The 12,684-nt window shown below is 39.0% G+C and overlaps 1 protein-coding gene across 3 annotated transcripts in view; it reads left to right on the top strand.

The window, feature by feature from the left end:
* The window catches only part of rxraa (retinoid X receptor, alpha a), a 168,160-nt gene that overhangs the window by 150,041 nt on the left and 5,435 nt on the right, over nt 1–12,684 (top strand). For all 3 annotated transcript variants that reach the window (XM_085279112.1, XM_085279114.1, XM_085279113.1), the window contains exons 7-10: nt 5,911–6,040; nt 7,291–7,423; nt 9,998–10,089; nt 11,685–11,790. In XM_085279112.1, the coding sequence (XP_085135238.1) occupies nt 5,911–6,040; nt 7,291–7,423; nt 9,998–10,089; nt 11,685–11,790 (461 nt within the window). The remainder of the gene's footprint in view (nt 1–5,910; nt 6,041–7,290; nt 7,424–9,997; nt 10,090–11,684; nt 11,791–12,684) is intronic.

Genomic DNA, 12,684 nt, shown 5'->3' with positions numbered 1-12,684 from the left:
CATGAGTGTACACCATGAATAGGCCACCGCCACTGTCTAATGGTCGGGGTCTGGCCAAGCTGAATAAGGTGTGTTTATCTCATGCTGACCTAGAACAGGAGTTAAACAGTCGTTAGTAATATGCCTTTAGTCAGTGAGAGAGAGGTCTTCTTCTAAGTAGGAAGGGCAGAGGGGAAAATGTTATCATTCACTAATCCTTAGGGTTTACTTCCATTTTATACATCCCATTTTCTTTCTTTTTTGTGTTATTTCTTGCTGTTATTTCTACTATATTTGAATTACTTTATGGAGAATTTTAATAAAAGGTCTTATCTTTCTGTTAACTGTAATTATGACATATGAAGAAAGGCTTTTTTTGTTGTTGTTTTTTTTTTTTTTTAAATCTAAAAAGTGGGACACTTGAGTAATTCATTTTTATCCTGATCTGTGTGAGTACCCAATTTTCTCTCTGTTGTCACTCTAGTACAGTGTGGTTCAAGCACAATAATGAAAGACTGAAGAGCAAATCTTTTGTCTCCCCATGAAAATTTCATAGGGAAGAATGCAAGTTGCTAATCGACCGCAGCAGTGGAAGGGTGTCTTGCTAGAAACACTTTGATTTGCCTGGATTGCAGACAGTTTTGTTTGTGGCAGACGTATAAAAAAAATGCCTAAATAAGCTACCCCCCCCCCCCCCCAAAAAAAAACAAAAAACAAAAACAAAACCCAAAACAAAAAAACAGTAAATGTCCGTTTATGACCTTACTCTCTGTGTCAGGTGGGTTTTTTGGTGTTCTTGCTGTTTTTCCTCCACATTTTTTGCCACTAATCTCCAAATTAAAAGAAAAAGTAGTCTTTCTACCTAACCTGTGAGATATTTTTTTTTTTTTTATAACTGTAGAGGTTATCCTTTCATGGGTCAGGGGCTGATAACATCCTAAAGTCCACTCTTTGGCTTGAACAGTAAGTACAGTAGATGTAATGCTGTACTTAGATGAATTGTTTGAGGAAGTTGTAAGCCCCTCTCCTCGTCATCTTCACAGACGGTGACAAAGAAACCAGGTCAGTCTAAACACAGCTAAGATAGCCATGCAACATTCATAAGGTTTGCCATGTTTAACGAGAACCCTGGGACTTGTATTCTTACGGGGAGCGGTGGCTCAATTGTGGCGCACGCTGAAGCCCCCTGTGGTTTTTATTTGTTTTTTGGCGGGCTGTGCCCTTTGGAATGAATTAACCGGATCTGTTTATGTTTTGGGGAGGAAGCGCAGTTCACGAAAACTGTCGTACTGAGCTGCGGCGTCCACATCTCCCACGGAGATCAGATGCTGAAATATTCATAAGGTGCCTGTTTTCTTTCTCTCCCTGAAGAAAAAAAAACAAGATGACTTACAGTTTTCAAAACAGTGTAGGCTTTGTGTCTGGTTTAAGTTTTTCAGATTTGAGCTGCGTATTTGTGATGCTCTGCAGTCAGTGTGTTAGTTTCACACCGCAGGGAGGGAATGTAGTGGAGAGGATGGGATAGTCTTTGCCCTGTGTTTTATAAAAGGAGAATGTGAGTGAAGAGATATTTTCTCCTTCATCTTGAGCTAATCTCCTCTGGAGAGCTGCAGTTGATGTCAGGATCCTCCTAGCTTTTAGCATCGATCTGTGGGATTTGGAGGAGAAGTTGGGGAGAAGTTGCTAACTGTTTTTGTCAGAGGGCGAGTTCATGTGGAGCTACTTAGAATTTAGGGATGCTGACTTGATTTAAAATTATGCACAAAAGCATGTTCACAAAGCCTTTGTTTACACACACGCATATCAAGAGTAGCATGTGTACTCTTGGGATGGCTGTGAATTACTTGTCAGAGAATGGCAGTATTGTTGTGGATTTTTTTAACCCAAAGCCCAGATGGAGTTACAGTTTACTGAGTTAGTCATGGAGCATGTATGCATTGCATTAGTATTCTACCGCTACTCCCCAAGGGTCAAAGAACAATACTTTTGAATCAAATGTGACAGGACAGTTAAGGAGAACAAGTCCTTGTCTTTGCAATTTTGCATTCATTGCATGCAGAAGTTGTCTTCTTCTATAAAGAACACACTTATCATTAGATATACATTAGCAGATAAGGATCAAATCTGGCTTTGTTTTCACCTCAACTTCAGTTTGTATGTTAAAAAAAAAAGCTCTAAATAAAAGACATGCATTTATTTAGGCTCATACCATTATTTTGTTGACTAAAGCTAAAAAGGTGCACACATTCTTTTCCCTTTCATTTTTTTGGTGAGCGGGGAACGTTTGTTTTCAGGAATTACATTTTGAATGCTGCGTTGTCTATCAATGGACAAGTTTTTTTTGCTCTTGGTGCAGCTATGACAACTTCTATAAAAGCAATTTTGGCAGTTTGCCGGTCTGGAGCTTTCAGGTGCGTGTTAACACAATACCACAGTCTTCCCAGTGGGGAGCAGACGTCCCAGCAAAATCACCCCAAGGGCAGATGATGCACTGCACAAAGATCTCAGACAGGCCTCAGTTAGCGTGCTAAATGTTGAAGTTCATAACAAAAGACCGAACAAGTATGGCCTCTTCACTCTTCAAAGAACATGACAGAATGGCTTAGGTCCGTGAGGTTGCAACTGAACAAACCTCGAGATGAAAACCCCAAGCAATGCCATTTGGACAGAGTGTTTAGCCATAATGCACAGCATCACATTTGGTGAAAACCAAACACAACACCTCATACCAACTGTCAAGAAAAGAAGTGGAGGCATGATGATTTGACCTGGGGACCTTTCTGTCCTTGGGTCAACGATGAACTCACGATGAAATGTGAGGCCATTTGTCTGACTGCTAGAGCTTCCGGTTATGTGACCAAAATTTGGTCGTATATAACTGGCCAGCAACAAGACCACAACAGATTGGCTGAAAAAAAATATTTCAATTGTTGCATTGGCCCACAAATCTGTGGAAATATCAACTCAACTGAAATATTGTGGTGGGACCTAAAGAGAGCTGTGCATAAACAAATGCTCTTAATGAACTGCAGCAACGTAGTGAAGAAAGGCAAGGCAAGGCAAGTTTATTTGTATAGCACAATTCAACAACAAGGTGATTCAAAGTGCTTTACAGAGACATTAGAAACAAGAACAAATAAAAAGCATGATTTAAAATTGATTAAAACAAGCAAATAACCTAACTAACTAATTAACAAACAAACAAACAACAGTATATAAAATCAAAACAGATAAAATCAGAACAGTAGATAAAATCAGTAGTTAAATGTAAGTTTTGAAATTTAAGCTTAAAAGTGTGGATTTGGTGCTTTATTCAAATGCAGCTGAGAACAGGTGAGTCTTCAACCTGGATTTAAATAAACTGAGTGTTTCAGCTGATCTGAGGCTTTCTGGGAGTTTGTTCCAGATATAAGGAGCATAAAAGCTGAATGCAGCTTCTCCGTGTCTGGTTCTGACTCTGGGAACTGATAAAAGACCGGATCCAGATGACCTGAGGGATCTGGATGGTTCATACTGGGTCAGGAGGTCATTGATGTATTTTGGTCCTAAACCATTCAGAGCTTTATAGACCAGCATCAGAACTTTAAAGTCTATCCTCTGACGGACAGGCAGCCAGTGTAAGGACCTCAGAGCTGGACTGATGTGGTCCACTTTTTTGGTCTTAGTGAGGACTCGAGCAGCAGAGTTCTGAATGAGCTGTAGTTGTCTGACTGATTTTTTAGGTAGACCTGTAAAGATGCTGTTACAGTAATCAAGCCTACTAAAGATGAATGCATGGACTAGTTTTTCCAGGTCCTGTTGAGACATCAAATCTTTTATCCTTGATATATTCTTGAGGTGATAGTAAGCTGACTTTGTTATTGTCTTAATGTGTTTTTCTAAGTTTAGGTCTGCATCCATCACTACACCCAAATTTCTCGCCTGGTTTGTGGTTTTTAGATGTATAGATTGAAGTTCTCTGGTGACTTGTAATCGTTTTTCTTTGGCGCCAAAGACTATTACCTCAGTTTTGTTTTTGTTTAGCTGGAGAAAATTGTGGCACAACCAGTCATTGATTTCCTCAATGCATTTACCAAGAGCCTGTACAGGGCCTCGGTCTCCTGGTGACATTGTGATATATATTTGTGTGTCATCTGCATAGCTGTGATAGTTATTTTGTTGTTTATAATCTGTGCCAGTGGGAGCATGTAAATGTTAAACAGAAGGGGTCCCAAGATGGAACCTTGGGGAACTCCACATGTGATACTTGTCTGCTCAGATGTGAAGTTACCTATTGATACAAAGTATTTCCTGTTTTCTACGTATGTTTTGAACCAGTTTAGTACAGTTCCTGAAAGACCTGTCCAGTTCTCCAGTCGTTTGAGTAATATGTTGTGGTCAACTGTATCAAATGCTGCACTGAGATCCAGTAAAACTAAGACTGACATTTTTCCACTGTCTGTATTCAGACATATGTCATTGAACACTTTGGTCAGAGCGGTTTCAGTGCTGTGGTTCTGTCTAAAACCTGACTGGAAGGCATCGTAGCAATTATTCTGTTTTAAGAAGTAACTGAGCTGTTGAGAAACTGCTTTTTCAATGATCTTACTTAAAAACGGGAGATTTGAAAGGACCCAAATTCATCCACGATGATGTTGAGAGGTGTTACTTGAAGTCATTTCTGCCAAATGTGGTTATCAGCATAATTACACAATCATTATTAGAAGCACTACTGTGAGCACATTGGTTTACCTTTTTACAAAGCCGTTCCTGGTGCTGTGATAAAGTCCTCTTTGAGCTCCTAACCACTTGCTCTGTAGTAAAGTGTCAGTGGAGCCTCTCAAGGGCCTCTTGAGCTCTACTAGCTGTCAGAGAGGCTGATTTGTGTTTTGGCTAAAAGGTCCCCAAAGAAAGAGTCAGCTCAGCGAAAGTTGTTTTTTCACTGACAGCTCTCTGCAGGTATTTCCTCCACAAGCTGAGACAGAATCACTGTTTGTTTTTTCACCGTACCTCTTTAGAAGATATTATTCACGGCGGGCACTCATGTTGGTGTCAGTGTGTGTGTGATTACGTAGTTATAGGTACTGTGCCATGAAAAAAGCCCCTTACTGATTTCTTATTTTTTTTGCACTTTTGTCACAGTTACATGTTTCAGATCATAACACAAATTTTAATATTAGACAAAGATATACTGAGTAAATACAAATGGAGTTTTAAAATCAATATTTTAAATTTACTAACCCTTTAAAACCTGAACCATGAAATAACTGCCAGAAATCTATAGAAAATCTCTCTACATAAATATATATAAAAAAATATTTGATATATCAAATTTTAATCTGCATATGTATGAGTTTTAATTTGTATTACATTTGCTACATTAGCCATATTTTTGCAATTTAGTCATTAAAAATGTGTTAAAAAATGTGTTATGCCAATTATATTTTATAGGGTTAAAAAAGTCACGCTGATGATATAGAAGTCTCAAAAACTCACAAAAACACATGCATCAAATACAATACGCTTGGCTTTAAAAGGTTAAGGAAATCGAAACCTTCCTTGCACCATGTGAAAAAGTAATTGCCCCCTAAACCCTAATACCTGGTTGTACCACCATTGGTAGCAAGTGTGAGAAATATGCAAAAGAACTAAAAAATCAGGAAGGGTGGGGAAATACGTTGTCATAGCACTGTAGCTCAATTATGCCCTAGCACAAGGCTCTCAGCCAAAAGACACAAAGCTGTAGCTTGCCTCCACCAGTGTATGAATGTGAGAGTGAATGAATAGTGGTATTGTAAAGCGCTTTGGGTGCCTTGAAAAGCGCTATATAAATCCAATCCATTATTATTATTATTATTATTAAGCTAACATTTCAATCTTATTTAATTCACACTGTAGTTGATTTTCTGACTTATTTTAACCTGTTCTATCTTTGTCTCTCGTCCCCTGCAGCCCAACGACCCAGTGACAAATATCTGTCAAGCAGCTGACAAACAACTTTTTACCCTGGTTGAGTGGGCTAAAAGAATCCCCCACTTCTCTGAGCTGCCGCTGGACGACCAGGTCATCCTTCTACGAGCAGGTCTGTCGAGCTGACTTAAGTATTTTGCATGATCTAACCAGCAAACAATTTGCAGTGATTGGCAGTGATGATATATAATTAACAGGATATGGGTTGGAATCAATGGTCATTGTTATATGAATAAATTGAATCAAATTTGCTGGTTCAACAAACCACTGATTACTCAGTGTAAGATGTATTGTATTATGCCCACTGACTGTGTATTAAAAAGGCAAGTAATTGCTGCTGTTTAAAATAACAAGGATTAAACAAAAATAAAAATAACAGAATCACAGGACATTGTTTTCATTGTTAAATAAGTCACATTTGTAGATACAACAGATGCCCATGAACATTAATAATATAGTCAGAAAAAAAGAGAACACTGGATACCTCTCGGTCATGTGACTGATGCAAGAGACAGACCCAGAGTCTCTTCATGCATCTGCTGTATGAGGAAAAGCAAGCATCACAGAAGCAGCGATGTAAAACGGAGAGTGAATCATCTGTCACTTCTGCTACAGTCACTAACGTCACATGCAGGAAGGTCTTTTGGGTTCTCCCAACACATTGCCCTTGTTGCTTGCTTGTCACTCTAAATTACACCATTATTTTCTAAATCCTCCTCCAGGAAAAAAAAATGCTATAACGCACCCATCCCTTACCCTAAAAAAACAAATAAAATAAATAAATCCTCCCATCATTCTTATCCTTTGCACATATAAAAAGATGGAAAGACTTCAGCAAAGCGGGGAGAGAAACATTATTCGGCAACGCTCGTCTCTGCTCTCAGGTTTTCTATAAATAACCGCTTTAGTTCTGCTGTATCACAGATAAAAGCATCCCGGCTCCGCTCATACCCAACTCAACTCTGGGGAGAAGAGGCGGGTGTTGCCAGGCAGAACAGTTAAAGGAGCCCTGTCACTCAAACGGCAGCGTCTTGTGTCTTCGGCGCTCCGTGTCGAGCCCCCTGCTTTGGCGCATCAAGCCTGTTGTCTTTATTGCGATGGCAGGCGCAGTTCATCCCGTTTACACGCTTGTCTCTTTAGAAAGCATGATTCAAATGTCTTATTAATAACCTGATGCCTGTGCTTGAGAAAGCTGCATGCTTTTAGTGCGCAGCTTAATTGATTCATTGGAATTCCCTCCTTTGTTGTCAGTTTCATTTTGCTCGAATGCTGTGTGAACTTTTGTACTGGGGATTTCGGAGAGTGTGAGTGGTTTTATTTCTCATACTTTTTTCTCAGTCCCTCTCCTCATCTCTTTCTCAGGTTGGAACGAGCTCCTCATTGCATCATTTTCGCACCGCTCGATAGCGGTTAAAGACGGGATTCTGCTGGCAACGGGGCTGCACGTTCACCGCAACAGTGCCCACAGTGCCGGAGTGGGAGCCATCTTTGACAGGTTACTAAATTTTCTTGGACTTAGTGACATCTAAATTCATGTAGAAACTGCACCAAAAACTTTTGTAAATAATATATTAGGTAGCACTTTCTAAAGGTGTGCTCGAGTAGCATGTAATGCAACCTGAAAGTAGTGCTATGATAATATTGTGATTTATAAAGGTGGCCTATTTTTTAAGTTAATAAAAGTTAAAGAGTTAGAAAAGTATTAGTCTTACCGATACTCATATTTAGTATCAGCCGATATTTTGTTTAACATCAAGGGACACAAAACATTTGTTAAGTGTATTTATTTATTTATAAGTCCTTACTAAGATGTTGTAGAAATTTAAAAATAAACTTGTTTCATTGTTACAAAAACATTTGGATTAGTCCTTTATTCTCTGCCTAACTTTTGTCAGATCAGCTGATTTGGCGGTCTAAACACATTGCATTAGAGAAGTTGTAGAGGGCCCCCTGGTGGACAAACTATGCAGCATCAATCTTGTAACATGGTTAAAGTTAGTTCTCCTGTTTCTTCATATATTTTAAATTTTTTATTTATCGGCTGTTTAAAAATACTGATATCAATATAATGGCAAATGAGTAATATCAGCCAATAATATCGGCTCATCGGTGTATCAGTCTCTCTCCTGATAACACGTTAGCATTAGAAACTCAGACTAAAACTCAGAGCAAAGTCTTTGTCAGCTGTGAAATCCCATGAGGTTTTGATACAGCACAAATATTGCCAATGTGGAATAATAACTGTAACAATTCCAGTGTGTCTTTGTGAGCTGGATGTACACGCTGTTGTGTCGTACAGGCTCCCTTTAATTGGCACTTGGGCAATTTACATCTGTAGTTGTTTTTCTTGGCCTTAATTCATTAATTATACTGCATTTTGTGGCATATTTTCAGTTGCATCTGCAATGCAAAGCAGCACTCTTTCACAGCATTCTTCCATTATGATTTGTTCTTAACATCACTTCCCCCAAAATCCAAACAACGGATGTTGATCCAATTCAAGAGACAAGCTCCTTGCGTTCTGCTGTGCCAGACATTGGATTTTTGTTGTATATTTGTCTTTTAGTCCAACTTCAAGCTTTGTGCTGCAGGGACCAGCTGTGATAGGCAAACACAGACACATGATCAAGTGCTGATTTAGAGAGTGCCTAAATTGCTTTTGCTTTGCGTTTTATATTGGCAGAGTATGCATTTTAAATGTCATAATTGTGGGAAGACAAAATTCTGATCGAGATTAAAATTCTATTAAATGTCCACCCCTTGTAGAATATTTCATGTAACATTGAATCGAAACAATGAAATGTTACACAAAATGGGGAATGCCAAGCAGCACAGGCACAATTGATTGACTCCAATATATAAAATATTTACGCCTGTACACAACAGGGGTCACACAGAACCTCTCATATCTTATATAGACAATCCATGCACCATAGAGTCACAGCGCAGCTGGATGCAGGAACCACCCTTATGAAAGTTTGTCAAACGTATAAGAAAAATATATCTTACATTTTGTTTGTATTGGTTTGGGATTTTTTGTAAATATATATTTTTTAAACTACGTTACTCTTGAACAGTTCTGGTCATGGATTGTTATTATATTTTGAAAATTAAAAACTGCAAATGAAGCGCATGTTTCCTTGCACAGTTTTGGAGCCAGCAGAGAATTTGCAGCTGCACGTGCTGTCATCACACTCAGTCAAGCCACAGTCAAACTTTGAGTACTTTCTTTGTGTCTCCCTTCTTGCGCCTCTGATCAGCAGCCTGTGTGCTCAGTCATCAGCGTTCACAGCCACAGGACATATTCCATCTCTTTATTAACTGTGGCAAGCATTAAGATGCAGAGAACTGATAATGTTTCTTTATCTGGTCCACTGTCTCTTCTCCATACAAATGAAGAGACTGATCAACTTAAACGCTTGAGTCCCTTTCCTCTCTCTCTCCCTCTCTGTCTTTTTTTAAGCTCTGTTGTTCCTCCTTAGAGCAAATTGAATTAGAATGAGCTAAGAGCCACAATTGACTTTACTATCTGGGCGCGAGGAGCAGAAAGAAATGGAGTGAGAGGGAAAATAAAGAGTGCCAGGGAGAGGGTGTGACCGAGTCAAAGTGGGGTGAGGAGTTCGAGCGACTCCACACGCCACCACTCCCACCCGTGATGTCACACACAGACAGTGGGAGCACTGGTGTTAGATTACAGCTTGTGTTTACTCTGCGGCTTTCGTTTTATGAAAACCATGTACTAAATATAATTACTTTGCAGGGCTGTAAACTTTTCCACTGATCTAACTGTGCCAGTGTGGGCCCAGAGTAAGCTTGTGTGCATGTTTTTTCAAATAGAGGCAAACTTGAAAGTGGTTAAAACCGTATTTGCAATGCACCAGTCAAGAATAATGTGTCATTTGCAAAAAAAAAAAAAAAAAAAATCCAGTTAAGTGTGATCTTTAATTTTCTGCCACTGGTTTAGTTTCATTTTACACAAATATTGCCTATTAGCCAAGAATTAAATATTCTTGACATAGTATTTTAACCTGAGTAGCATCTCTGACTGTCTCCTGTTGCTTTTGTGCAGAGTGCTGACAGAGCTGGTGTCAAAGATGAGGGACATGCAGATGGATAAGACAGAACTGGGGTGCCTTCGAGCTATTGTCCTTTTCAACCCAGGTAACCATTGTGTATATTATATAAAAGCTTTCATTTGCTGTTTGTACAATGCAAACTCTTGTTTCTTTTTTCTCTTTTTTTTAGTTTCAACTTTCATTAAAAAAAATATATATATATATATATATATATATATATATATATATATATATATATATATATATATTCAGTAATGTAAAATGACTAAAAATCTTTTAGAGAAATGGGTCATCAAACTACTGCGCTGTGTAATTCTTCCTTCGGAGTAATTGTTGTATACTGGCTTTTTTTTTTCTTTCTGAACATCAGCGTATTCCAGTGAAATGCAACTTTTATTAAAAGTATAAAGATCTTGTGCACTGTGGCGTGGTGCTGCTACTGTTTCTAGCTATAATCAGCCGACACAGACGTTGCAGGAATAGAATATGAGTCACTGAGGACTCGAAGCGTAACGCTTAGTCAACACAAACGCTTCAACTTTGATTATTAAACCTTATCCCACAGCAGGCTTAAAATAGAACATGACAAATGTGTCTTATTCTCATTGGCTCAGCTTTCATTTGGCTTTAATCAATTCCAGTGGGAACAACTTTTCACATTGGGGAAATGGTCTCAAAATGCTGCCAGACTTTTGTTAAAAGTAAATATAACGTATTTAGATTCAAGAACGCTGTTGCGTTGTGCATCACTTATGTCTCAGCTCTGGTATCTCAGCTTGTAATGGAAACTATCTCCTTGAGTTGACCTTGATTCTCTCAAGGCACCATTTTCACTTGAAATTGATGAATTCTCATTTATTTTGTAATTTGCCAACCTTGTGTAAATTTTACTACGTTCCCCCGCAAAGGTCCAAAGAAAGAGTGCGCTCTTTAATTGAGGCCCGTGTCTTGCCAAGGCACTTCTGCTATGAGTGTGCTGTTCTGTATTTAAACCTTATCCAAATGGAATCTAAGTGGACTGAACTAACCCATGAATGTGACCCAGGTTTTTAGTGACTCAGTAAGGGAGGCTCCCTGAATCTCTCTGGGGCTCTGCGGATCTGCTCACCCTGGACACACTGATCCTCTGTGTTTCACATTTTGTTCAGGCCATACCCAGACCCACTGGCCCCTGTTCACTTTTCCGCCTGATTCCTTGTTAATTAGGGGTTTGCAAGACTACACTGACTGGAGAAAAAACATACGGTGGTGGGGGTGGGGGTGAAGGGAACAGCAAGGCAAAAATGGCCCTCAGTCCTTTTCTTTCACACACTGTGTGATCTGGTCCAGCCATTAACAACCAATGTACATTCATTGATTGTCAACTTCACAATGCTTTGTTCGTCAGAAATGTTAATCAAAGATGAGTCCAGTGAAGCTTAAATTGGTGCAGCTTGAGAATTGCGGTCTTAATTGGACTAGCCCAGAATGTGGAGATGCTTTTCCATATTGAGTTATGCTAGTTTTTCCACTGGGCAAAAGTGCAGATTTGAAAGCTTTTTCACGCCTACTTGTTTACTTCTTTGGGGTTTTTTTTCTTTTTATAGTGAAGAAGAATGTCCAGTTGTGTACAAATAACAGCAGCACAGCCTAGCCACGTGGTGTAGTGAATTCTTTTGTTCTTTCTGCCACTCTCCGCAGACTCTAAAGGTCTGTCCAACCCAGGCGAAGTAGAAGCTCTGAGAGAGAAAGTCTACGCGTCTTTAGAGGCCTACTGCAAACAGAAATACCCAGAGCAGCCTGGCAGGTAAGATCATAAACACCGAGCCCTTATTGTTACATTACCAGTTTGCGGTGCTGAGAAAATCAAGAGCACGAGTGTGTTTATTGTTGCAGCTGTTATTAACATTTAAAGTCTCAACCCAGACAGCCTCTCATGAGGTAGAAGTCAAAGAAAAAAGCTTGAAGTACATCCACACAAGAAACGTGTTTTATCAGTAGCTTTGAGTTCACCGTGTTATCAGTTTTGACATAGACTGTATATCAAAAATTGATGTTGTGAATTGGTATATGAATCATTGACAGAATTAGGATTTTTTTTAAACCAAATGTGACCGTATTAGTTGAGTTGATACAGTAGATGATGTTTTAACTTATAGTATAAGCTTGATTTATGTGATACTAATTCTTTGTGTTTTTTTAATGGGATGGCAATTTTGGTCATCAAAAACAAGGGGGGTATAGATATTTACTACATTTGGTTGCAAACATGTTGGGCATGTTATCATGAGGGTATATGGGGACTGGTTAGCTTTTGGAATCTGCCTCAAGTGGTTGTGTCAGGAATTGCAGTTTCTGGCACATCTGTGGCTTTTTCGTGGCTATTTTCAGCTTGAAAGTTTGCTGAAACCCATCTACAGCTGCATAAAAAACTATTAAAATTATTATTGTGTGATAGTTTTGCACTGAAGTTTTGCCATTTGCTCAAAACAGGTTTTTCTTAGTCTTATATTTAATGTGAGGCCTGTGTGTGCAAGCATCACCAGTTCTCTTAAATCATAACTTGCAGCTGGATGGGTGAGCGCCTGCTTATGACAAAGTGCATATTTATGCCAAAACTAATGCCCCTGAAACTGCAAGCTTAGAAATACTTTAAAATTATTTCAGCTTTTCATCCTGTGCTAAATTCTTGTTTTGTGTT

This window comes from Mchenga conophoros, linkage group LG7, assembly GCF_057382185.1.
Source record: "Mchenga conophoros isolate Kocher_MC1m ecotype Shallow Benthic linkage group LG7, M_conophoros_male_GT1.1, whole genome shotgun sequence".
Classification (NCBI taxonomy): domain Eukaryota; kingdom Metazoa; phylum Chordata; class Actinopteri; order Cichliformes; family Cichlidae; genus Mchenga; species Mchenga conophoros.
The sequence above is the reverse complement of the archived record's forward strand: the minus strand, read 5'-3'. Positions and strand labels throughout refer to the sequence as shown.